Source organism: Buteo buteo, chromosome 13, assembly GCF_964188355.1.
Source record: "Buteo buteo chromosome 13, bButBut1.hap1.1, whole genome shotgun sequence".
NCBI lineage: Eukaryota > Metazoa > Chordata > Aves > Accipitriformes > Accipitridae > Buteo > Buteo buteo.
The window spans coordinates 15,523,472-15,550,566 of record NC_134183.1 but is presented as its reverse complement, the minus strand read 5'-3'; the positions used below and the strand labels follow the sequence as shown (position 1 = coordinate 15,550,566).

At 48.3% G+C, this 27,095-nt stretch overlaps 1 protein-coding gene across 4 annotated transcripts in view; it reads right to left on the bottom strand.

The window, feature by feature from the left end:
- The window catches only part of TEKT3 (tektin 3), an 86,111-nt gene that overhangs the window by 7,176 nt on the left and 51,840 nt on the right, over window positions 1-27,095 (bottom strand). For all 4 annotated transcript variants that reach the window (XM_075043942.1, XM_075043939.1, XM_075043941.1 and 1 more), the window contains one exon: window positions 300-907. In XM_075043942.1, coding sequence (XP_074900043.1) covers window positions 300-878 — 579 coding nt within the window. In that variant the 5' untranslated portion in view covers window positions 879-907. The remainder of the gene's footprint in view (window positions 1-299; window positions 908-27,095) is intronic.

Sequence of the window (27,095 nt, the reverse complement as noted above, 5' to 3'; positions counted from 1 at the left end):
CTGACCTCACCTGAGCCTCATAGTAAGACATGGGCTTTTGTCTCCCAAACCAGGATTTTGGATATACCGCTTACAAAAATATTTAGTTAAGCAAATACTGTTCTGATGTGCTCAGCATGTGCTGATAGGGGATGCAGCAGATGGTCAGGGATTTGTTTATTATTAACTTAACTAATGGTCTCTTAATAAAAACTTTCTAGATGTTATGGAGCTGTAACGAAACTTAATTAGACGTTTGAATGGCTGCAGATGTTTCAGCAGTAGGCTACAGCTTGCAGACCACTGGACAGCGTGCTTACCTGGAGAGGGGCCTCCGTCTCAGCCAAGGCTCTCTCCAGTCGTTTCTTCATGTCTGTGAGTGCATTGGTCTCCCCGATCATCTCATCCAGCTCATGGCAGAGCTCTGACTTCCAAAATTCTATATCATTGACACGCTCTCCCAGGTTTTTGGTGCTTTCTATTTGGGTTTTCTTTGTCTGCTGATATTTATCCTGAATCATGCGGGAGGTATCGACTCTCAGACGCTCTGCATTGTGCCGGGAAGTCTCCGACACTTTGTAGTTGGTCAGGTTGGACCTATACCAGTCATCAGGGGTGTACCGGGTAAAGAGGGTTGTTCTGTTGGAAACAAAAGGAAGCATCTTGCTGGGGGTTAACCCCTGGGAGCTTTTGGAAAAGGGAGCCAAAGTTGGGTTGATGGCAGCTGTTCTATAGTAGGCGCTGGGCATCCAGGGGAGGCTGATGCTCTGAGGCAAGGGGTAGTAAGGAAAACGGTTCTTATAGCTTGAAGCCATGGTGCTGATGGCAGGCAGAAACTTGGTAGGTGTTGATCTTGGATGGGCATATGTTGCTGTTAAGGGGGAGCCAACCAGCTCCATTCCTGAACGCTGCTATTCAGGTACGTGTCCTGCACAAAGGAGACAGAAGAAGACAACCTCACTCAGTAGGCTCCTGCACTTGCCTTACTTCTTACAGCAACACATGCAACTTATAATACAGTGATGCACACAGCACCCACACATTGCCTGTACAGGCCTAAAACTCTTGAAAGCAAATCCCTTCTGACAGCATCCCAAGCCTATGTATATATAAGGATTTGACTTTGTTGTTAGTATCTAGCCTCAGGTCTTGAAATGCAGAGAGAAACAAATCATGGCTGCTAAGGAGAATGACAGATATTATGCCTTCATTTTCCTTAAGTCTGTCAATCCAGTGAAACTGTAGTTGCTGATTCTCTGCTGTTCATTTGTTTCTTTTGGCTGGCATATCTGCTGATCTTATAATACTTCAGATACAATTTTCTCTTTAAAAGTTCCATTACCAGCCCCATAGCTTTGGACACACAGTTGCTACCACCCCAGTGCCATTTGTGGGCAAGGGACTCCATCCTCATCATCTCTATCTTCATTTGCATGAAATGCTCAAGTGATGAGTCTGCAGGTGAGCCTAGTTTTGCAGGACTATATCCAAATTTGAAAAAAAACCCATCTATTTCAACCTAAAAAGAACAGCCATGTCTTGACTTGCAAAGGAAGAAAAAAGTCTATGGCTCACTCGATGTAAAATAAATGTGCTTAGACAGGAGATATCCCACAAAGTCTTTTCAGAGTGGCTTGTAAACGCCAGCCTTACAGTAACCCTAGGAGGAATGGCCACACAGGAAGATTTTGCTACCAATAACTGCATACGGCACTGTGGGTGCTATTGCTCTTTTCAGATTGAGGTTATCCATCAATTATTATCAGAAATATAATGCAGAGGGCCACCAAATGTACCTAACACACCTAACCTGAGGTATGTTGTGCTCAGTGTGAAGTTGTTGTGTGGGGTGTCACAACAAGACAGAATAAGTCCCCATGGCTGTTGTAGCCAGCTGTACCATGCAGGGACCTGTCCTTCCCCTAAAACCATCCTGTCCCCACTGCTCCCAGCCCAGCTTAAAGCCCCAGTGGAAGGTTAGGACACCGGTGTGCTACAAGATCCCTGCATGGGAGGGGGGTTTGACATGAAGCATGTGCTAAATCCTATTTGTTACAGCATGAAATCAACTTTATTCCTTTAAAAATGTTCACATGATGTTCACATGAAATAAACTCACTTTTACTCTAAAACAAAGTATCCACAGAAGCAATCACATGACTAGAGGTTTAATTGCTACTCCTGGGCTACCCTGATGACTTTGCACATGTAGGCGAGCTGAGAGAGACTGGCTTATTTTTAAAATCATAAAACCCTTGGGAAAGAGAGTTTCTTTCATTTTACTCACCTGTGCAACAAAGAATGCCTCTTTCTGGACAAGGGCAGGACCAAGGATTCCCGCTTTCCTACTGGAAAGCTTAAAAGGCGAGAGATGGGAGACACACAGAAACAGGCAGGCTGTGCCTGTGAGTTACTGTTACTGTACACCAATGGTGACCCTCTTTAATACCAGACATTTGCAAGCCATTGACTCTCTTGGAGCCATGCCCATTTACACCAGGTGATGAGCGGACAACTCATTAAACTGCACGTTTTTCAACATCCAGGTATGGGGACCGGTGACCTAGAGACATTTTGCATCCCCAGTGCCCGTAACGGTTTGATGCATTCAGACGAACAGTGTCTCGAAATGCAGCTGTTAAATAAACGAATGGCAAATGCAGGAGAATAACAGGTCCTTTAGCTAGGGCAAATTGGAGAAAAATAGGGATGAGTCAGAGGGGAAAAGTGCACAGCCTGCAGCTGGGAAATCACTGAACTTTGAGGACTGTATTTTCAAGCCTTGCCCAATTTTGGCCATGCTGGCATAGGCTGCCCCAGTACCTGACTTGAGAGCAGCATAGCTGTGGGCACTGAGTCTCACCCCAGGATCCAGCCTGGCCGAAGAGGCTGTGGGATAGGCAGCGGGAAACTCACACCCTCAAATTTAGCAAAAAAACTTTCACAAACACGACCCTCTGAGCCAGTTTGGCAGAATCGAGGACAAAATGTCTGCGCTCAGGTCCAACAAAAACCACTGTGTGTGCCGGTTCCCACAAATCAGTCATTTCAGCCCTTTTGTCCCTGCTAGGGATAAACGGCTGTGCTTTCCCTAGCTCCACACCACTTATTTATACCTGAGAAACAGCATTCAGAGAGCAGGAGACGGCTTCCCTGGCTCCCACCCCTGCAAATAAATTATTCTTTTTCAGATACTGACAGACACACGTTTCAGAAAGGGAGGAAAAAACCTTGGGAATGGACTGGAGTTACTTTTCCTTGCATTTCCAGCTGAAATAAATACCCCTGCATCCCCCTCAGGATAAGCCATCCCAGGGTGACACTTTCTACCACCCCTGAACATGGACACACGCTGGGAGCCGCCGAACACCTAGTTTGGGTACGTTTGGATGATGTAAGAGATATTGGGGAATGGGGGGGGGATTAGGAGAAATACCTGCTTTTTTAGTCCTCCCCTCCCGGTTAAGGCACACACTCACCCTTAGCTGCCTAGATGGAGGGTGCGCTCCAGGGATTTGGGGGTGCCGGTGGGGGGCTGCTACTCACCACTGTGCTGTCGGTGTCGGTGGCAGTACTGCCAGGTGCTGCAGCATCCCCGGTGCCTGTGTCAGTGACACAGGGGACTGTTGCCACGGGCGCAGGGTGCTCAGTGACCGGGTTCTGCCTGGGCAACTCCCCGCAGCTGCTATGGCAACCTGATGCAGCCGTTGGGCAACCCAGTGCTCTTGATGGGCAACCCAGGGCCACTCTTGGGCAAGAAAATGCCCTCATGTAGCATCTTAGTTTCCACCCTGGACAACCTACTGCCCTCCTGGGCAACTTTGTGCAGCCCCTGGGCAACCAGGTGCAGCTGTTGGGCAACTCTTGAGCAGGTGGACAACACACCTAGTCATATGGTTTAGTTTTAGGTAGTCCGGCAAGGAGCAGGGAGTTGGACTCGATGATCCTCATGGGTGCCTTTCAGCTTGAGACATTCTATGATCCTATGAACTCAGTGCCCTCAGTGGGCAACCCAGTACCACCCCTGGGCAACTCAGTGCAGGCTTTCTGCAACCTAGTGCCTTTGCTGGGCAACTTGATCGCATTCCCAGACAAACCCCAGTGCCATCAGTGGGCAACCCAGTACAGTCCTTGAGCATCGTAGTGCCACCCCTGGGCAACTGAGTGCCACCCACAGGCAAACCAGTGCTCCTGATGGGCAAACCAGTGCCCTCACTGGGCAACCTGGTGCCAGCACTGGTGCTCTTGGGCCAGCTTGTGGCCAAGCAGAGGCCTCGCTGGGGTGGGTGGGTGCACCGGGGTGGGGGTGCTGGCACCCCAGTGGGGAGATGCACGGTGTCCTCAGGAGCCTCACCATGGCACAGCCTGACACAGCACCAGGGCATCGTGCACCAGTCACCCAGCGACATCGGGAACGTCTCCTGGGAGAGGGTCCTTCCCCATTTATTTCAGGCTTCAGCCTGAGAAAAGGCACTGGAACAGGAGGAGCCCGGTAGTGCCGGTGGTGGTTAGCACAGCCACTCCAGCTAACCCACGGGGGTTTCTCTCCAGCTTGTGAAAACACCCATCAGGTCTGCTGGGAGGACCTCTGTGTCCCACTTTATCCAGAGGAAAGATTTTCATTTGCTTCATTTTACTGCTTAACTGTGAGCTGTGTGGATAGCTCATCAAATACTCAGGCTGATACATCTGTCTTCTCATCTTGCCTTTTTCAATTTCCTCTCATTTTCCCAGCTATAGCAGCTGCAGACTGAGACTGTACCAAAATGTTTTACAGCTTCTTGTGAGGGCAGTGACACCCTGCCCCACTGCTTTCTGGGCACACACACACACAGAGCTGGCCTCCATGAGAAGGCCATGCCTCTGTTGCCAAAGATCTGACATAAAAAATAACTCAAACTCTTTTGTGTATACAAAGTTTAGCACACTTTGATTTCACTTTAAACACGCATCTTGCTTTAGCTGGCTGAAGAATCAGCTTAACCAAACTGAAATAAAAAGTTCAGCACACAAGTTGCTTTTCTATAGCTAAACCAGATAAAATAATTTCAATCAAAGCAAGCCAACCTCTGCCCCTTGGCAGGACACGCACACCCCCTCGGACCAGTCCTGCTCTCTGGTCCTTGCACGCTCCCAGCCTCCATCTACACCCGCTCTCGCTCCCTGCCTGGAGCTAATTTTGTTCAGATGAATCACCGCACGACGAGGGACACCACTAATTGTTGTAGGCAACCACATGGTTTTTAAAGTATTTGCTAAATTAAGCAATAATAATTAGATAATATTGTAAGTGGCCCACGGGTGCTCTGCAAAGCACACAGACCAGGACTTTCTGGGGAAGCACCCACAAGCACCACGATGCAGAGGGACAGCAGAGGACATCAAAATGGATGAAGCTTTGGTCCCACCATAGCACTTGGAGTGGCTTTTTAAGTGCAGGGCTAATGACATACCCAAAAGCTACAAAGTCGAGGAGGATTACCACAGGTAAAACAAATTCGCAAGCTAACTGACTCTCAAGCGAGAAGTTATCAACTGCACACAGTAAGCTGTCCCCAAATCCCTCGTGCTCTGGGTACCACACTGAATTAAGTAGACTATTCACATCCCCTCCATTTATTCAAGTAATTAATCTGCATTCCTTAATTGTGGCTACAACTCCAACAGCAGGAAATTCACTAAAATTGCAAAACTGCCACTCCTGGTTCTGGTGGGGCATATCCAGTTTTGATGGACATGTGAGAACACAGTTTGTCCCAAAGCCTTGACCATTTTAGCTCAGAATCAAAAAAGAAAAACAAGGGTGAAAACGTGAGGCTGATGTTAAGCAGGGGTGCCAATTTTCAGCACGTCAGCTCAGGTTTGCCTAGTTGACCAAACTGGAATTTCAAGGGATACATTTAGATACCTAAGTACAAAATCTACTGCCAAAAGCTGTCAATCTTTCTGTCACAGCTCTACATTCTCGCTGTCTATTAATATAGCATTATGCTGGATCATAAGCTGCCCTTCTGAAAATACCCAGATCCAGATCTTTTATAGCATCCGTCATGAGTCTACATGTACCCATAACATTGCCCAGTCACAGTTTAACACCATTTTTGAATATTCCTCTCTCTCCTACAAACATTGTACCTGCCTGAAAGGGATCAATTGTCTATTCAATAGCAGAGTAATTTTCAAAAGTCACATTAATTCATGGAGGATTAAAAGAAAATTAAACTGTGTGGTGCATCCCATGCTATCACGCTGAAGGACAAGGATGCTCACAGGCAGCACACACTCCCATCTGGCCCAGGGCTACTTCAGGGATTCAAACAGGTTTCAAGATTTTATCTATTTATGAAACCAATGCTGGCTCCTAGGGACAAGCTGCACATGTGTGGGCATGGTCCTGCAGCAGGCTCCATCTGGCTGGGAAACACATGAGACTCTCCAGGGTTTTACTGGGTTTCCTGCATTCTGGTGAAAATTATGAGTTGATCATAAAACACAGAGTGCCAAGGACTCTTGAGGTGAAGCCTGGGCTGCTTTGGTCTCCGCACATGGCCAGTGGAAAAAGATGGTTATGGCCATCACTGAGCCCCCCGCTGCCACACCAGAGGCTGGGACTGGCAGGAGGAGGGCTGCGGGGTTCAACACTGAACCTGGAGGAGAGGGAGAGGAGGCTGAGCAGGTTGGCAAGGAGAAAGAACCAGCTTTGGACATGGGCAGCCACTGGAGATCAGCTGGGTCTCTCCCTTTCTCTGCCAACAGCCTCTAGAAGAGCTCGCGTCCTTTTTCTATGGTTGGAGAAGCTCAGGTGTTTATGCCAGCTCCTCCACAGCCCCATGCAGCACTTGGAAGTGCCACCATCCTGCTGGTTGGACTTCTTAGAAAACCCAGCTCCCCAGTCTGCTGGCAGTCACCTCTCTGTGCTCTGCAGGCAGACAGCTGAGCCCCAGCAGGGCAAATACTCATGTATAAATAAGGGGCAATACCAAATTCAAATTTGTGGTTAATTCCAACTCATTTGAGTCACTTCCTCGGTATCCTTGAATGGCTACAAAAATGCAGTTCATCAACAGGTTGCCCCAGCAGGACCTGACTCCTCTCCCTTGCTCTGGTTTAAGGTGGGATGACCTCTGCAACGTCCATAAGCCTGTAGTGGAGTAAATATAGAATCATAGAATGGTTTGGGTTGGAAGGGACCTTAGAGATCATCTAGTTCCAACCCCCATGCCATGGGCAGGGACACCTTCCACTAGAGCAGGTTGCTCAAAGCCCCATCCAACCTGGCCTTGAACACTTCCAGGGATGGGGCAGACACAACTTCTCTGGGCAACCTGTTCCAGTGCCTCACCACCCTCATAGTGAAGAACTTCATCCTGATATCTAATCTAAATGTACCTCTTTCAGTTTAAAGCCATTACCCCTTGTCCTGTCACTACATGCCCTTGTAAAAAGTCCTTGTAAATGTAGTATTAGGTAGGAAGGAATCAACCCACAGTTAATGCTGCAATGCAGCCGGGACTGTCTGCACGTGTTGGCAAAGGCTTGAGAAACCACCTTGTGCTGTCAGCACATCAGTATGTGCAGTCCCATCCTGCACTCAGTTCTGACACAGGAGCTATTAATAGAAAAACTATTAAAAATGCGTGTTGTGAAACCTTTCCTTTCCCTGAGGTGGAAGCATGCTGTATGTATCCTGTTGCCCTGAAAGAGGCATGAGCAACAAACAGTCCAACTATTTTGCACAAATCAGTGACAGTTGGCTAAGCATATCGTTCCTTAAGTATGTGTTTCATGTGCCTTTTTTTTTTTTTTTTAACATTCTTGAGGGGTTTAGTGATTGTTTTCCCAGAACCTGCATTTTCTGCCGAAGTTCACATCTCCTTTTCCGCCCTGACTTTTCTATCAATAAACTAAGGGGATATGTTTAAGCCAACTGCAAGTGCACAAGGGCAGACTACAGCGAGGGGAGGCAAAGCAAAAACTCTGCCCTGTCCTGCCCACCACCCCCTCATTTGCCAGGTGTGAAGGCAGGGGTGGCCATTCCCACCCCTCCCATACCCTCATCCTGATGGAGCAAATACATCCCACCTCCAGCCCTGCCTCAGAGCCGAGGGAATGGCTCTCATCTACAGGAAGATATTTCACCAAATTTCTCAAAGACACTGGGAAAATGATGGAGTTAAACCAGCGAGACCCACCATGTGGAGACGCAAATGCCACTTTACCCTGACATACCTCTATCCTCACACAAAATTGCCCTGGAGCTCAGGAGCTACATATGATGTTTAATAGGAGGCCACATGCCCCAGTTTGGTCTGTGGGGAACATGCTGAACAGGAGTCACCTCACCTAAGTTTAGACATTGCAACCCAAAAAATTTTCCTTTATAGTCAGTAGGAAGAAATAGGCCTCTCCAGACGCCATTATCTGTATTATCTTAGATGACTTTTTTTACAATTAGGCGAACAGTGCAAGGGAAGGTGCATTTCTTCCATGTCCCATAAGAGATACACAGTGATACCTAGACTTGGACGTCTAACTGACCCAGGGCAGATGAACTGAGACTCTCTCAAAAACATCCTTAGTCCTTCAGCAAGGCCAGACCTACTGAAAATCTTCCCTTGAAGTTTTGGTTTCCAAAGATAGAAAGCTTGGAAAATTGCCTCTAGACTAAAACGATCTTCACCTCCGAACATGAGGCTCTTAACAAAGAGAGAAACCAATGAAGAGATCAAAAGCAGACTGGCAGATTAATTATTCAGTCTAACCATAGTAGCATTTGATTGAGCTTTCCAAACAATAAATGTAGCATGAATAAATCATTACAAATCTCTCCTTGAGCTCTCAGGATGAGTCACAACCACCAAACCACAGATGCTCAGGGCAGGCTGCTCTGCACATCCACAAGGTTAAGACACAGATAACTCATGTAAACACAGCAGTCGTGATCTCAGAAAATGTACTAATTTACTGGTGATATTCTCAGCGGTGCCCAAGAAACTATCAGAAATAAAACCCAGTGATTTCGGGGAGACCGTCCCTGTAGCCACTTCAATACACCATGGGCTTTGGCAGGGGGGAGTCTGGATTTTGCTCTCTACATTGGCCTCACCACAAAGTCCAAGGCTGTAGGGAAGGTGTGCTTTAAATTGCATCCAGCAAGCAAAGAGGTTGCTCACACCATAACGTTCAATCAACTACACAAACAAACGGGCATACAAGCAAGTAGGAGACAGTCCAGACCCACTGAATCACAGTCATATAAAAGATCTAGACATTGGCATGAAAAAAGATGAATGCATGCCCAGAGCAGAGAATGCAGAGCATCACACTGCATCTCTGGCTCCCTGGGACCTGCCAGGAGCCTGACGGGAGTTTTGTTCTTCCAAGCAAGTTCACACAAGGTCACCTTTTGGGGTCACCTCCTTGGCACACAGAAAAGACCTTATGAAACCATCCCCAGCTAGTTTTCCTTTGTATGTCCCATCTTGCTGAAGCCCTTTATTTATCAAAGGTGAAACCTTCAAACCACCCCAGGGGCTGACTTCTTTCCAAGGAGGAGGCCAAGCAAAAACTGTTAAGAGGGGACAGCACTGTGGTCCGATAACTGATGGAGGGGGAAAAAGGGAAATGAAACCAGTTTCTCTATATTCACCTTGAAATATCCCACCCGTGAAAGCATTGGACCATGCGCTGTTTATTAACATCACAACCAACCCCATTATTTAAACACAAACTTAAAATTGAGCCCTAGCATCTGAGATCTGCTGAGTAGAAATAGATGGCTCACATGATTGATGCTACGCACATGCTTTTGTGCTTAGCTGAAGTGAGTTATTGGTGGCCTCTCCATGCTCGTATACACTCCTCATTTCTGAGCCAGATGTGAAAGCAATTAGCACAATGGGATGACTATCTTTAAGTCTGTGGGGCTTTTTATAGGTTAGTGTTTATTTTTGGACCTACTTTCTTGAGGTGAATTTTGGCAGGCTGCTCAAGGACTGGTTTATGTCATGACTGGCTATTGTTTAAAGCTTTTTATTGCTTTGGCAAGGGCTTGGGTTGGAAAGGGGAGGGGAGAGTTATTGTATTTTTTTTTCTCTGTCATCATATTCAGGCTACTATTTCACAGACAGCAAAAGGATGACAAAGTCTGCAGAGCCGATAGGAACGACCTCAGCTTCTACCTCCTCAGGAAATAGTGAGGGCTGAATACAGTCCCGTTGCGGAAGTGCCCAGAAAGCTCATCTGGGAAAAAAAAAACAGCCTTCATGGAAATTGCTTTTAAAACGAAAGAAAAAAAACCAACCCTCTCTCCTCACTTTTCAGTTCCCCTTGCAGCACTGCCAGGGTGCTCTTTCCATGGTCACATAAAGACTCTTCCCAGTGGCAGTAAACTTTCACGAAGGAGGGATGTGCCTCTGCACTGTCCCGCGGCACAAGGCCTTGGTCATCTTTTGCTGCTGTTCAGAAGGACATGGCCAGAGAGGAGCCTTTGCTGCAGAAAAGCCCCTGATTCCTGGGCTGTAGGGCTTGCCTACATGGGGAAATAATACCAAATAATCCCAACAGACCAGCTACTCCCGAGACCGCTGGAACTCCTGAAGAGACAGGTCCGTGTAGCAGTTCCATCAGTGCAGCGTGGTGCTAGCAAGGCACTGGGGAGGTCTGCGGTACCCTTCCCTGCTGCTATCACACTTGTCCAGCTCAGGGGGAAGAAAAACATCTCCCAGTGCACAGTCACCTCAGTAAATACTCAGCAAATGTTCCTTGCGGGAATGGTTGCAGCAAACCTGCTGGGCACAGCATTGGGAGCCACTTGATGTTGCATTTAAGCTCCCGGAGTGCATCCGTTCTCTTTCTGCAGCAGCAATACCCCACGGCTGAGCCGTGAGCAAGGCTCTGCTGTGATACACGTGGTACAGCCAGGTCGGGAAAAACACAGCCAGCTCAGGGAAAAAATACTCTCGATAAACAAGGCGAGATGTGGGTGTGCAGTGACCTAGCTCCCCCCCAGGCCAGGGGAGAAGTTGGCCAGTGCTCACCCCATCCTTTTTCCCGGGCCCTCTCCCTCATTGGGCTCAGGATACAACCAGCTATTTGGGCTTGAGTGCGCAGATGAGAAAAAGCAGAGGGAACACCTGTTCTGCTCCATCCCCATACATCTGCCCAGGGGACCGCAGAGGCTGCAGCCAAAACATAACAATGTAGATACCAGTTGCTTTTATTTGAACTTTCCAAAATACAAGTGGCCTTGGCTGGTCTGTCCCTAACATACACTCAAAATACGCTAAGTGCTTGTGACTACAATTTATTTTAAAACACCACCCAGACTGTGCTTGAGTGATTTTAACACTTCTGCAAAGAGATCATCTACAGAGTTACTTCTGCTAAAAATGAAGCAATAATTCCACGTTTCAGTATCACTTATTATTCAGGACACTCAAGGAATTGTCTAACTCCAGATGAAATTTGCTTTTATCAGATTTGGCCACTGAGAGCTCTGATCAGCATAAAGACTGTGCTTAAGAGCCATTTCGATACGCGATATGAAAAACTCCAACTACATTTAATTGCTGGATAAGGACAACAAAGCAGCCTACATTGCTTGGCCAAATATTAGGCCGGAATTGGAGCCTGAATCTGAACCATCTTTTCCTTTCAGAAAATTTGGCTTTCTTACCACGTTTGTGACTGGCCCTTGTAGCTGTCCCAGCCCAAGCCAGGATGCCAGAGATGGATCTGCCAGCAAAGTATGGGATGAATTTGGATCCACTCCCAGTTGCAGCTTGTGACGCTCAGGGCCCTCAGTGGTTTAGGTCAGCATCGCTCTCTGGTTTCCATACATCAGCAGCCGCTGGGGTTTGAGGATTACGGAGAATGTTTACTACTTCAAAACAAAGGGAAACCATGTCCATATAAAGCTGACAAATAATTAAGACAGCTGCAATCAGATTAGATCCTGTAAATTACTTGATATCATTTGGTAGATTTTTTTTTTTTGCTAGAAAAGGCAGATCAAATTTCCTAATAAAAACCCCTTTTTTCCTACCCCTGCGAGTGTCTTTCGTTGTGCCTCTGTCCGCCCCTGTGACAAGCCAGCAAGAGGAGCATTTCTTTTCTGCCATGCCCTGCCACAGACCTTTAGAACTACCATTACGATTTCATTACATAAATATTTTGCCTGATTCTTTATCTCATATTACATGTAATTTTTATCCTTGGAACACTGTGGTCCACTTAGTCAGATGGAGTACACAGTGCCTGCTAAAGAAAATGGAAAAACGAGGTTGAATTGATGGGTTTCTTCCCCTGCAAGTGGCAAATATTTTCAAGCAATTTAAGCAAAAGGTGTTTTCTGATTGTATCCTGAGCAGCCTTCAGAAAAAGGTTAATTCTGGCATGCTTTGGAGAGTTGAATGGTGCTGAGACTAATAGGTAAGAGGATGAAAGTCGTTGGGGTCTCTGCACACAGAACCCTCATAAAGATTTGCTCCAAAAGGCACCTATGGGCCTTTTTGGTTTGGGGTTTGAGTCAACAGCTGGGATTTTCACCTGCATCCCCAAAAGTGATATGCCAACCTCTCAGTTTTCCTCTAAGTCTCATGGCTTCTTCCTGAATCTTGCCTTACACAATTATAATACAAGGCAGAAAGGCTTTGCATCAGTCCTGGGACACAGAGAGGGGTGAAGCGCAGTTGGGGAATGAGCAGCCTCAGAGATGCAACCCACAGGCTTTACACACAGGTACCACAAACCTGAGGACAGGACTCCTTATTGCCACAAATTCCCCAAAGCCACCTCTCTGTTGGCCTGTGGATATGCAGTAGGAGTTGTTCTGCCACAGCTGCAGGGAGCTCTGCAAAACCCATCCCCGGGGTAAATTCCTTTGGATAACTGGCTGGTGCATGAAAAGATCTACAATGACCCCAAAGCCCCTTCCTCCATGTACCTCCCCAAGGCAGATGGGGGAAGCTGTGCCCCGTATCTGCACACTATAGGGGAATCATGAGGGTGTCCTCATGGAGACAGGCTCCAATTCTGGTGCTGGAGCCTCAGCGGTGTACCTGCTGCACAGGTCCTTCAGTCCTCAGTGCCCAGCTAAACAGAGATTTGCAAGCGGGGACTTGTACCCGACCCAACACAGACTGGCTGTATGGTAGACCACCCATTCTGTACTTCAACCATTTTTTTTTCCTAACCTGTATTAAAAAACTGCACATAAAAGCTTTCTGCCTGAAACCATACAGCACTAACAGAAGTACAAGTCTCTCCCTGTAACAAGACACTGATAACTGATGTTGACAAGAGCATTCTGCAGCCTCTTCCTTACTATTTTGCACCCACTCCACAGCAGCTTTTCCTGTGACCTGAGAGCCAGGCTGGGCTTTCCCAGTGTCACCAACGGTGCTGAGAAAGAAAGAGTTGGACAGAGATGTCCCTGCACTCAGAAACTCATCACACAAGTGAACCCAAGGGTGGGCAGGAGGGACGCTGGTGCTGGTGAGCCAGAGGCAGAACATGGTCTACCTTCGCCCGTCAGTCATATGAAACAAAACACAACACCCTGTTTTCACCTTAGAACAATGAAAATAGATAAAACCAGACAAAGATAATGACACAAATAACAACCAGAAGAGATTTGCAATAAATCACGAAAGCCAGAAAAGCATGCCAGGAAACCTGCATTTTCCCACTCTTTGCCAAGAAATTATTTCACAATGTGCTTGCCCTGATCATCTGCAATCACTAAGACCTATAGGAGCTAGAGCACCCATAGAGATCAGTAACACTTGAGAAAGCAGTCACAAAACTCAGGGCTTTCAGTGGGGCCACTACTCGTCTGAGCACAGCGAGACCTGTGGGAGGTTTCTCAGTGATGTCGGCTTAGCAGCAATATCTGCTGGGGCTGGAGCTATGGGCAGCGACTCCTTAAAAAGAGATTTCTAGGCTAGAACAAAAAAAATGTTTATCCTGAGCCAAGTAGCTATAAAAACCCAGCACAGGAGTGTGGGGTCACATGCTTTGTTTGGAGGATCCCTTCGCACCCCCTTTCAGGGACAAAATATAAGAAAGAGAGGCACAAATACTGGAAAATAAATAATTTATCTATTGCTTTGCAGGCTACAGCTCTGCATGCAGATGGGCTTGTGTGAGGCTGGAGACCACGAGCACCGTGTTATCCCACCCTGGGGGGCAAGGAGAGATGTTTTCAGGAGCTCAGGAGAGCAGAGAGATTCCCAAATACAATAGAGGCATTGGTGAATAAAACCTGGGCTCAGAGCAGGGGAAAAATAAATGGTGGGTGGCTGGGTGACAGCAAGAGCCAGGCATACGTGCTGTGGCCACTCCTCTGCTGTACAGCTCTGCTCCCTCTGACCGCATGTGCTCGGCCTGTTTTTTTTATTTTATCTCCTGGGGGATCTGCAAGGGAGAAGTACAGAGGTAAAACTGACTGATCTCCTGGAGATGATTCCAAAAATACAGAAAAGAAGGGGGCGGAGGGGATCAAAGGAGATAACCTGACACTTTCATGTCTTTGTTTTCCCAAACACACTTCAGCAGCTGGGCCTGAAAACAAGGGCAGGAGCATCGCGTGAATCAAAAACCTTTAGCTGCTTCTATCATAGAATGGTTTGGGTTGGAAGGGACCTTAGAGATCATCTAGTTCCAAACCCCCTGCCATGGGCAGGGACACCTTCCACTAGAGCAGGTTGCTCAAAGCCCCATCCAACCTGGCCTTGAGCAATTCCAGGGATGGGGCAGCCACAACTTCTCTGGACAACCTGTTCCAGTGCCTCACCACCCTCACAGTGAAGAACTTCTTCCTTACATCTAATCTAAATCTACCCTCTTTCAGTTTAAAGCCATTACCCCTTGTCCTGTCACTACACGCCCTTGTAAAAAGTTCCTCTCAGCTTTCTTGTAGGCCCCCTTTAGGTACTAGAAGGCTGCTATAGGGTTTTTCCCAGAGCTTTCTCTTCTCCAGGCTGAAGAACCCCAACTCTCTCAGCCTGTCTTCATAGGAAAGGTGCTCCAGGCCCCTGATCATCTTCATGGCCGTTCTCTGGACTCACTCCAACAGGTCCATGTCCTTCTTATGTTGGGGGCCCAGAGCTGGATGCAGTACTGCAGGTGGGGTCTCACGAGAGCAGAGTAGAGGGGGAGAATCCCCTCCCTCGACCTGCTGGTCACGCTTCTTTTGATGCAGCCCAGGATACGGTTGGCTTTCTGGGCTGTGAGCACACACTAGCGGGTCATGTGGAGCTTCTCATCAACCAACACCCCTAGGTCCTTCTCCTCAGGGCTGCTCTCAATCCACTCGTAGCCCAGCCTGTATTTGTGCTTGGGATTGCCCCGACCCATGTGCAGGACCTTGCACTTGGCCTTGTTGACCTTTCTGAGGTTTGTGCGGGCCCACCTCTCAAGCCTGTCAAGGTCCCTCTGGATGGCATCCCTTCCCTCCAGCGTGTCGACCGCACCGCACAGCTTGGTGTTGTCGGCAAACTTGCTGAGGGTGCGCTCGATCCCGCTGTCCATGTCGCTGACAAAGATGTTAAACAGTGCTGGTCCCAAGACCGGTGACCCCTGAGGAACACCACTCGTCACTGCTCTCCACTTGGACATCGAGCTGTTGACTGCAGCTCTTTGAGTGCGACCATCCAGCCAATTCCTTATCCACCGAGGGGTCCATCTGTCAAATCCATGTCTCTCCAAAGAGACAAGGATGTCATGTGGGACATCATCAGATGCTTTGCACAAGTCCAGGTAGATGACGTCAGCTGCTCTTCCCTTATCCACCAACGCTGTAACCCATTGTAGAAGGCCACCAAATTTGTCAGGCATGATTTGCCCTTAGTGAAGCAATGTTGGCTGTCACCAATCACCTCCTTATTTCCCATGTGCCTTAGCATAGATTCCAGGATAGCACTTATTCCTTTGGCGCAGCAAACTCCAGCTGGCATCACCCTCACCAGCAGCACCCTGAGCAAAGACACCCGAAAGGGCCATTTTTGTCACTAAAATGAGACCCTTGCATCCACGCGGAGCAGAGAGCTGCAGCCCCAGGACCCATCGTTGAAGGTGGACCTCCTCCGCTGACGGGCACACAGCATGGACTCACAGAGGCACGTTTGAAGCTGTATCTTTGAGGAAAGGTTTTTTCCTCTGTCATCTCTGCAGAGGGTTTATTCCTTGGTGTGTGTGAGCAGCAGGAAGGAGGCAGCTCAGGCTGGACCAGCCCTTTCCGCAGCAGAAATTTTGGCAGGAGCTCAGCTCCTTGGCTTGATTTTTCACAAACAAGCACCAAAGGGTTTCAGGTTTGCAGCCTGGTGGAGCTCACATTTTTCCACCTTATTATTTTTCCCTCTTTCCGGACTGCAAGATTCAGCTCCTAGGGGCTTTTCAGGGTTTCGTGCAAGCTATCTTTCAGATTTGGGTTTTTGTGGTTTCGTTACACCCACCGTGAGTTTTATTTGAGAAGGGCCCAAAATACAAAGCAAGTAATTGGCCAAACCCAGCGGGTTTTGCCTGGTTTTAGGCCAACATTTTTCAAACCCACCTGAATACATAAATCATCTCAGTTGTAAAGCTGGGCTATAAAAGTAGAGGCAGTTCATTCACTTTCTTATACCTTTAATACCATCACAGCAGGGAGTGATTCTGCCCCAAAATCACCTTTTTCTGTCCACTGAGTGCCAAGGGAGTCTACACAACCAGCTTGCATGGAGACACTTGCCCTAGATATGAACTAGGACAAATGACACCTTCCACCAAGCACATTGCAGCCCTCAAAATATTGTTTTTAAACTAAAGGTGCGATTCTGTAAAGCCAGTATCATGATATTTAAGGTCTGACACGCGCTCCTGAAAAACTTGGGATTGTGCTATGTAGTGTTGAATATCACCTGATTCTGGTTATTGACTTCTGGGGAAAAGCTCAATTCAAACGTGGCACCAGTGCCGCACAAAGAAAAGCTTCAAACACAGCTCCTGGAGGGGTACACCAGGAACAGGTATATAGGACCTATAGGAACGGGGGAGATGCAGCTTGCACCTCCAAGAGATGTTAAGCTCTCAGAATCTGAGGGTATTTATAACTTGTGAGATTAAATTCCACTGCCACCATTGAAAGAAAGGAAATGAGGGCAGAAGGACTTACCTGTGCCATCAGTTTTTATTGTTTCATTAGGACTTCCATGAGAATCAGTATTTTTCTTAAAGCCACAATTCCTGGTGTCGTAAGGCTATATGAGAAACTCATCTCTCACCCCAAGATTCCTCTCTAAACCTCGTATTTGCATAGAAAATGTGACCCCCAAAAGGGGAATATTAAAGTCAAAACTGTTCAAGTGATGCAAACCTATATTGTCTAGGGAAAAGGGGGTGGGACTACAGACTCCATCCATTCAATCTCTTTTGAACTTCATGGGACTTAGGGTATTCCAGCATTATTGCACTTTTTAAACCCAAAGAGACAGGAACAAAAGTCCTCCCTACCCCAGACATGCACAGCCACACACAAAAGCCTTCCAGCTTGGTAGCCCCTGAATATAGGATAACTCACAGTGCAAGAGACTTCAGTAGGTCATGCCGCCCAATCTAACTTTTTCCACGGGACACCTTCGCTTCTCTCTGCCAGGACACACCGAGCACGGCTGGGGCATCCTCTCCTTGCTCCGGGATGCAGCGCTGTGGGTGTGCGCCCTCCCCGGCTGCACGATGGGCTCTGACAGCAGCAGGGTGGAGGATGCCAACGCGTGTCCACTGCAGGATGGCTGGCACGTCTCTAAGGAACAGCTCCCTCAACCCAAGGAGCCGGTGAGCTGCTCCGGTCCCCGTCCAAGGGGCTGTTGGCAGCTCCAAGCCACCTCAACTCTCTTGGATGCTCCAGGGGCAATCACCCGCAGTCAGATTTGAAACCCATCACTTTGCAATTACAGTCTGGCTATTTAGGGAAAGCACTTCTCGTTTCCCCCGACCCTTTTTCCTCCTGACGGTATCCTGCTCCGCAATGGGGAAGGGCTATTCTTAGAGATGTCTATTTTGGGTTGGAATGCTGGAATTAAGATCCTTCCTTCCTTTAAAGAAAACATGCCAAACGATATTTAGAAAGCTTCATCCCAGTTTGAAGGCTATATTCTGGCCGCTGAGTAAAGCAGATTTATTTGTTAGCTTAACATTTACCAGGGGCTGTGACGTGCCCTGCCCCACTGCCCCAGCACCAGGACCACCCAACCACCCTCCTGAGGCTCTGGGAAGTTGGGTGATATGTCCTTTAATGTGCTGAGTAGCTGCCACAGGGTTTATTCATTCCCTCTTTCTTGGCAATGCTTTGTATCAGCTCCAAATAGGTTTAGTAAAGTATTTTCCATCAAAACCTTTTTTTGACAGAAAACAGCTTTTGGACACAATGGAAACTTTTGTGGAGAAGAAAAATTAAAATAAAACCTGCTCAGCTGATGTTGGAGACCTTTCTTAGAAACTCAAAATTGTTTTCCTCCTTGAAAAGTTTTTGGGAAGGTACTGCTGATGCAAAAGAGGCTATTTTTTCAAGGTGACTACAAGTTTGTTGTGGAATTACCAGAACAGTTCTCATGCAATTATCACTCCTGGACCAGGAATCACTTGCGAGTGGGTGAATCTGATAGCAGCAGCTCCCAGGCAGAGCTGGGAGTGGACCCTGGGGACATCACTTGGCTTTACAGCAGTGTTTGCTGCCCCAGCACAGGTCCCCTGCCCTCTGCAGAGATCAGGCAGGAGGCTGGAGGAAAGAGTCCCACTTACTGCTTTTCCCTCCAGGCTGGACTATGCTGCCACAGGCTCAGGCACTGCAGCCTCCGGGCTCTCCTACCCCATCCTGGGGCAATAGGGCAACTCTGTTCCTTCTGCATAACACCACTCAAAGCTTAAACCTAGGATGAAATGCATATTTCCTCCCTAATGCAGGTTGCCCCCAGGGCTTCAGGTTGCCCCCAGGGCTGCATCCTAGATGCTCAAAGGTGTCTCAAATGCCAAAATAAATGTGGCTTTTCACAGATAACAATGCAATAAGATTTCTGGAAAACTGTATAAAATAATATGTATTCACCTTGCCTTTCAAGTCTATTATTCCGAGTGCCTGGAAAGGTCACTAGTTTTATACAGCAGCTGAGATGCTGAGGTAGCCACAGGACTCCCAGATCCTGGGACTTGAAAGGAACAAGCCCAAATATCTCAGCGCTTACCATAAAATCAAATTAGCTGGTAACGAAACCTTCCTTTGAAATAGCTAGATGAAATTACATGGCAGAAACTTGGAGGCAGCAAGTTTTGGACCAAGGAAGCAGCTCTGTTTGCACGGGGACTGTATCAAACTGCCTTGTTTCCTTCACAGAAGCCTCCTCTGGTCCCCGTGCAGCTGGCTCAGCACCCATCCTGTAACGTGGCAGCTGGGGCTTGCCTGGCCCCGGCAAAGCTCTGGCCCTGTGCAGTACCAGGGGGGCCCTGGGCTCTCACTCCTACCCTCCTCCACGTTTTCCCTTTCCAACAGCAATGCCAGTGCAGCAATTTTTCTGGAAACCTTGAAAATAAATTCTTGCTAATGCCTCTTTCTCACCAGGTGCTGGTGAGACCCAGTGCAGGACAAGCACGCTGAGGCTGTGGGTGCCTCCTGCACGCTCCCCGTCACCGGACAACGTTCAGCCGAGATGAGTAACCACCACGCACATCTTCCCAGGGGTCCCCTGTGCAAACCAGCATGAACTGCTGCTACCTCGCTTGTACGCACGCACGCTCTACAAGGATTTCAGTATTTTGCTAAACGAAGCAAATGAAAGCTGATTCTGGCTTCTGGCAGCAGCAGCCCCGTTATTGCTTTAGCAGCTGCAGGCTGAACATTTGCAAGGCAGAGCCAAGAGCCACGATGAGCTGTTGGGCTCTTCAGCCCACGTCAGGGTTTTGTAGCGTTCAAACTGGGTCTCTATGAACGCACAGAGCCACGGCATCCTCCAGCCCCGCAGGGTCCGAGACACCCACCGCCCCCTCCACCAGCAGACCATGACCGTCCATCCCCAGGCACTGCGAGACGGGCATCCTCCTTTGCTCCATGTCCAGCCTGGGGATGTGACATGACGTTAAAGCAGTGGTGTTATCCCAGGTTTCCTCTAAGTTATCTCCCATTATATCTGACTCCGATGAATAATTAACGCAGACTACATCCTGAGCAGAGCTGGCCAGGAGCTACAATTTCCATTACTTGGGAAATCCTGACATTAAGGGAGAGATTGATTCTGATTCTGCATAAAAAGCTAGAATTCTTGTGTTTGCCAAGAAACAACACTTCCTCCCAGCAATCAATTTAGGGCCATTACAGTGTTTCACTTCAGTGACTCTTTTCATTATGCCTCTTGTTCCTATGCATTTCTTAAATTATGCACTACATGCGTGTGGAATTATACAATCTATAAAGACAATATAGTATTAAAATTTACGGCCTACATTACATGAAATTAATTTAAGTGACAGAACAGAAACATTCTGCTTCTGCTGGAGTTTTGATACTGTCCAAACAAAATATTTCAACTTCTTTTTTGCTGCTGGAAAATGTTGTTGGAATCAGCACATTTCTACTACATGGCTCAAGTTCAATTAACCTGCTTTTTCATATGGAAAGTTAGACTGAGAATAATTTTTCAGTGGCTTTAGTAACTGAGATACTCCCATCCTACTCATCCCCAAAACACCCTCACCTATCTTTTATTTGTTGATGTTAAAATGCTGTGCCAACAGGTAAGCAATGAAGGCAGAAACTGATACCATGTTTTTCCAGCCTTATACTCCAATCCTTAAAGGTGGCACAAAAAGGCTACTGAGAGGCTCAGAGCAATTTCATCCCCATTCACTTCTCCATGGGCTACTCTAGATTAAATAACTAACTTCTGCTAGGTCTGACGGGCAAAATCTCTACTTCTCTATGCCAACAAAACATGCAATAGGCCTTTTATGTGACTTGACTGTACTGGATGCAATGTGATAAGAAATATGTATATATCAACATATAGATAGATATACATACCCACAAGATCTTTTGAATACTTTGATTTCACAAGGAGACATGGGGGAAGAAGGGAGTGCAGAAAGAGCAGAGTCATTGAAGGGGATTTGCTGCACTTTGTGATCCTGAGGATACAAAAGATGATGAAAGCCACCTCTGAATGGAGCAGGACTGCAGGCTAATTAGTTGCAGTGACTGAAAAAGCTAATTCTGTTTGCTCTACAGCACCTGGTGCTTGGTGCTCGCTCTGCCTTCAAAAGGTTTTCAGTAGCAAACGCCACTTTGTCAGAAACACTCCATGGACAAGAGGGAAGGGCAAATCTTTTGAGGGCGCCAGGAGGTATCTCGGTGTCTCCTTCAGGGCTCAGGTGGGCCCCTGGGGCTCATTTCTGCAGGAGAGCACAGGTCTTCCTGCCCCTGACCCCTACCATGAGGGCCGTAACAACCCACACTGACCTATGCATTACAGGCCATTTTACAACAACAAAAATGCTCTTTTTTTCCAGCAACTATTGATATTTGGCACTCAGAGAGCTACATTTTTCACCACCTCCAAAACAAGCTGCCTTTCAAGTGTATTTTACCCCTGGCGGCCCATTGCCCGTGACTGCAACATGGGCCCCATCTGCAACGAGAAGACCCACTACCCATAAAACCCAAGAATGATGTTTCCAAAAGCACCTGTGCAACAGCTGGTGCGCAGGATGGGGTAAGCCACAAGGCAGGTCTGCACCCTCCCCTGGGCTACGCTAGGGCAGATGGGATTTTGCCGGAGGGTGCCAGACCCCAGACCCCTGCGTCGAGCATCACCGAGCCAGCCAGGCACCAATGGTGCAGAGTTCAGCAGAGACATTGCACCGGGACCCTCTCACCAGCTAACATGCTACATGATCTCCCCAGGCTTGACGGCTCAATAGTGACCTGTGTGTCTGTCTGTCAGCCTCAGCCATTTGTAAAGCTCCCTAGTAGCGAGATCCAGACATTGCACTTAAAAAAAATATTACATTAGGCTGCATTTGTCAGGGTCAGGTTGAGCGAAGCCAGGCCAGGCTGGTGCCTTCCAAGAACCGCCCTGCAGCACAACCCATCCATCCATCCCACCGACGTGCCTGCTTTGCCCCTTCCCCACACGGGAGATCTTCCTTCTCGGCCTGCGGCTAAATCTTTATCTTTTGCAGGAACTAAGTATGGGTTTGGTTTTCTGCAACTTATTGCAGCTGCTGACAGATATTCCTGCATTAATCCTAGGGAATGGAGAACTGGGCGCCACTCTCCAAGGTTGGGTCAATTTGGGTGCAGCCCAAATGCAGCAGCACTATGCCAGCTCACAGGGACACATTGCCCGCATAGGTTAGCTTGCTGACCAGCCAGCCTGAAAATGGAGACAAGGATGGAGTACAAGGCAGGGCCCAATCCTGCACTGCCTCTAGGAAAATCACATTTTGCAGCAAAGGCAGGATAAAAGCAGCCTCTACCTTTCTGCACACGGAAAGATGCCTACAGCCCCCAAAGCAACAAACAGCACAGCCCCAGCGGGGCGGCACCATGAAGCCAGGCATGGCTCTTAACCAGGTGAGGAGTGTGATGTCCAAGGGTTTTTATAAACAACCTATGAAAATAGAAACATTGGCACAGAGCTTCACTCGGACGCAGTCAGGCCTGCACACTGCGGTGCCAGGGAGCTTGCTGAAAGGTGATGTGGTGGGATGCACGAGGGGCAGTGCCCCAGCCTTGCTCTTCCCAACAGCTAAACCCTTCCCTGGAAAGCTTCCAAAAAGAGAAAAGGGAGCTGACATACAGCATGAAAAATGTAAAAGCTAATAGCCATGCTTTGGCAACATTATAATCAAATAAAAATGTGATGGACATTGTTAGGCAAACACAGCCAGAGACGTTGCTATGAGCCCCACCTGCAATAAAGCCTAATCTCAGGACTAGAGGCGGCTTATTTTGAGGACTTATAAAGTGCCAGCCTATGTACAAAACACACTATAAGGGCTTGGGAGCAATGCCAGAGCCAATGTCACTCTTGCCTTTTGTGCGGAGAGGAGTTTTGCCCCGCTGAGCTCCCCTCTGCCTGCTCAGCGTGCTCTTCAGGAACGACAGAAAAACACTTCCAGCAGAGCACTCCCCACGCCATGGCTGCCTGGCCCCTGCTTTGGCTGGATGGATTTTTAAACATAGAAACAAAAGAGCGCATCACCCTGACCCTCCCTCCTCCCCATGGTGAGGACACATGTCCTAGTGAAGGGGACCGCAGCGAGAAGTTTACGCAGGACTCTCACGTTCAAATCTCAGCAGCCCATCTCTGTGCAGAGGGGTTTTTTAATAACTGAAGTAGCATCTAGGGGCCGTTGTCTAAGCCCAGCCACCTCCGCAGAGACCCCTCTGCCTGTGGGACACAACCACCCCTCTCCCGTCCCCTCGCAGTAGCCCTGCAGGCGTGGGCGCACCCAGCCGAGCCACCAGACCACGTACCCATGGGCTGGCTCTCTGGTTCCCGCACACACTCACTTTATTTCCATATATGTGGCTTTCTGCAGCCAGTGCCTTCCACTTTTTAAACCACAATGCAAAAACCTGAGTGTTTGCGAAGGGAGCCACTTCCAACATGCTTGGCACAAACTTCCCAGAGCGACTTAAACTGTCCTTGCCACAACCTGAACGTGATTTTGCTCCTTTTCCCTGGGAAAAGCCACTGCATTGCCCTAACTTCTTTTTGCATCCTTTAATTTCCAGAAAGCTGCTACTACGTTGTTTCCTGCTGCCCCAAATAGCGTGTTTGGGGATTAAAACAGGCTGCTGAAGTGTTCCACGGTCCTGGGGAAGTCACAGCACATGGCTGTGAGATGCTTGTGCCGTTGCTCAGGCCATCCACAGCCGTACTCTGCTATGTGTGATCTCCACTGGGCCACGGAGCCAGGAGGAAGATCACAGCAACCTGCCCAAATGCGCTGGCACAGAGATAAAGGAAATAATGCTGCCTCAGCAAAAACTGTAGGTTAAAAAAAAAATAAATATCTCAGAGTAAGGAGTGCTGCTGCATCATCAGACACCAGGGAGCCTGGTAAACATGACAGCAGTAAATAGCTGGGGAGCACAGGGTATTTTTGCTTAAGAAAACCCCTTGGAATTTCAGGTAGCATTATTCAAGGTAGACTTGAGTGAACAGCCCTCTGTATTTGAGAAGGGGAAGAGGAGGAAATGCTTTTTCCAGGCAAGCTCTTGGCATACCCCAAATATGCCTTTTAAGTAGAACAGCACGAGAAAAGATAAATCTAAGTCCTTTGCAAATATGCTAGGAGTGTCTGCAGAGCACACAGCAGAAACCGCTGGGAGCGTTTGCACGGGGCCTGGGAAGGATCAGCACAGCCGTGCACAGCACCGCACAGAAGCAGCTTTTGTTCCAGCAGCAATTAGCGCATTCCTGCAGAGCCCCGGGGCCCAAAAGAAGAGGCATCCCTTGTCCCAGCCTCCAGCCCCATACTCCTGCCGAAAAACCCAAGCCAGTGTGGGGGGATGATGGATGGCATTCCAAAAGCAGGCTCGGGATGCTGCCTCTGCCAGTGAAACAACTCTGGGAACATGAGGAGGACACGGCGGCAAAGCATGGGGGAGCATCCACAGATGTGCCGGGGAGGGAGAGAAGACATGGGGCTCCATAGGGACAGAGCCCTGCCTAGCCAGCCCTTGATGGAACAGTGGGGTTCCCCTCTCCTACCTTGGGCCACCTGCAGTGAAGCCTCACGTGTCACCTGGTGGCCCAGTCCCCAACCTCTCCCATCCTGGTAGTGTCCACCAGGAGACACTTGGTAGGTGTCGAAGAAATGGATAGAGGTACCAGTCTCCTTCCAGTGACTATAAAGTGAGTCCAGAAGGGTAGCGTGGATGAGACATCCAGCTCTGAGGTAGCTAAATCAGAAATACTTCTTCCCTCTGTGCATTTAATGTCATCACATAAGGCAGCACCCTCCCACGAGCACAGTGCACTGCTTTATCTGATGGGTGCAGGAGGTCCCAGTCCTGCCATGCACTCAACACATCTATTGGACAACAAACACAGCGGGACTCCCACTGTGCCCAGCAGAACCAGTCTCTGGTGTAAGTGGAGCTGCTTGCAGAGATGAGATCAGGCAAAGGGCCGGGGGGGTTCTGAGCTGCTATCGCAGAGCTCTGCCTCCAGAGGCTGGAGAGAGATCGTCTGCAGAACGTTTAGGAATCCCCAATGGAAAGCACGTAGAAATGCACTTCAGGGTTGAAAATATTATAAAGCCCAAACTCCTAGTGTAACTGAAGATGCTCTGGTTAAAAAGACACATATTTGGCTTCTACTTACCTACAGTATTAGTGAAAAAGGGGGGTTTTCTTCCGCTGGGAGGTGCAAACCCTGTACCACCCTCCCCTCTGACACACACACAGCCAAGTGCCAAGCATGCATCCACCCACTCGACCCACCCGAAAACACAGACACTGGTAAACTCTGTGTCATTCCTTGCCCGTGCTTCTCAGCAGCAGACCCTCCAGCAAATCAGTAGCACAATTCCCACTTTATATGGGGAGAGATCTCTGTCTCCAGAGCAAAAGCAGGCATGTTTTGCATTGAAACAGTTTCTTCAAGGTACTCAGGTGTACTATGTCAGCCGGGTCAGGGCACAGGGCTCACAGCTCCACCCCGGGAGCCCCACATGGTGGGTCACCTTGGCTTCCAGCCACGACCTTCTCCAGGGAATGACTGTGGTGCGTAACAAGCAAAATAAGAGAAAGTAAGGGCAAGGCCCTCAGTAACGCTCATGGAGATGCACCCTGGCTGTCCCTACATGATTTGCATGTCCCTCCATGGCACAGAGATAGGCTGAAAGGTCTCTGCCAACCCAAGGCAGCACTGAGGTCAACCTGGATAAGTGAGCTCATCACCTGGGCTGTGCCAAGTGGTCCCTAACACCGGTCTTTCATAGGAAGAATGAAAGCAGCCCCTGGATGCTGCCCAGCACACAGCTGCAGCCCTGAAGTGTCACCCACATTTCAACCAGCTATGTGAGAGCATCACTTTAACGCTGTTGTATCTAACATGCCTTTAAAGCCTTCACTGCACCAAAGCTTAACAACCACGGTCACCACCAGGAAGCTGAAGGCTGTTTCAGAGGGGTTTGGACTTTCCCAGGCTTTGGGAACGTTACAGGTCCTGTGTAGCCACTGCTGCCTGGGGTCACAGCCATCACTCATGACTGAATCCCATGCATGGCATAAACAACACATTGACCTTAAAACAGTTGTCAAGGAGGGAAGTTCATCTAATACTGATGTATAGGAAACAGAAGAACAATGCTGTCCCCATAGGCATGTCTCAGGTGTTGGTACAGTGGGTGACATCTAAAGGTGAGGCTGGGGATCCATGCATGGAGCTATTCAGTCACGTACAGGATTTCCCTGTTTAGGGGAAAAAAATTAAGCTACCTTTATAAGCGGTCTGTGATGGCCATAGCATACATGTGCACACCCCTTTTTGCACCCTCGTTTTTCAGGTAGGTTCTTGTGTGCTCACAAAAAGGGGGTGAGCCCCCAAAGCATGGCCTTAGGATGCAGACTGGCATCCAGAACTCCATTCACACAGAACAGATCTAATTATGCTACTGATTTTATTTAATTATGTTCTTGCTTTTCTTAATTCACTTACACTCTACTTTGCTATCCATCACAGGGCTGCAACTGCAGCAGGCAGTGCCCTGGCAGGCAGCAGGCTGCCTGCAATTAGTATCTGAATCAATGCTATTCGAAGCTGCCTGTGGGTGTTGTACTGCCAGCAAGCAGATTTTTGTGCAAGCCCTTTCTAGCTGACCAAAATGCAAATGAGGGCAGAGACAAGTCCAGAAGTAAAAGGAACCCAGTCCCAAAAGCTGCTGCAGATTCAGAAACAGCTTGCTGAACTCGGTGCATTTTGCACCAGTGGTTTCTATCAAAATTGAGTTTAGCTCCCAGGTTGTCAGTGAGCATCAGTCTGGGTCTTGTAGAGGGGAAAAGGCTCTAATAAGAATTGGCAGTTGCCTTAGGCCCAGTCTTGCACCATCAGAGTCAATACCAGGGATTTTCA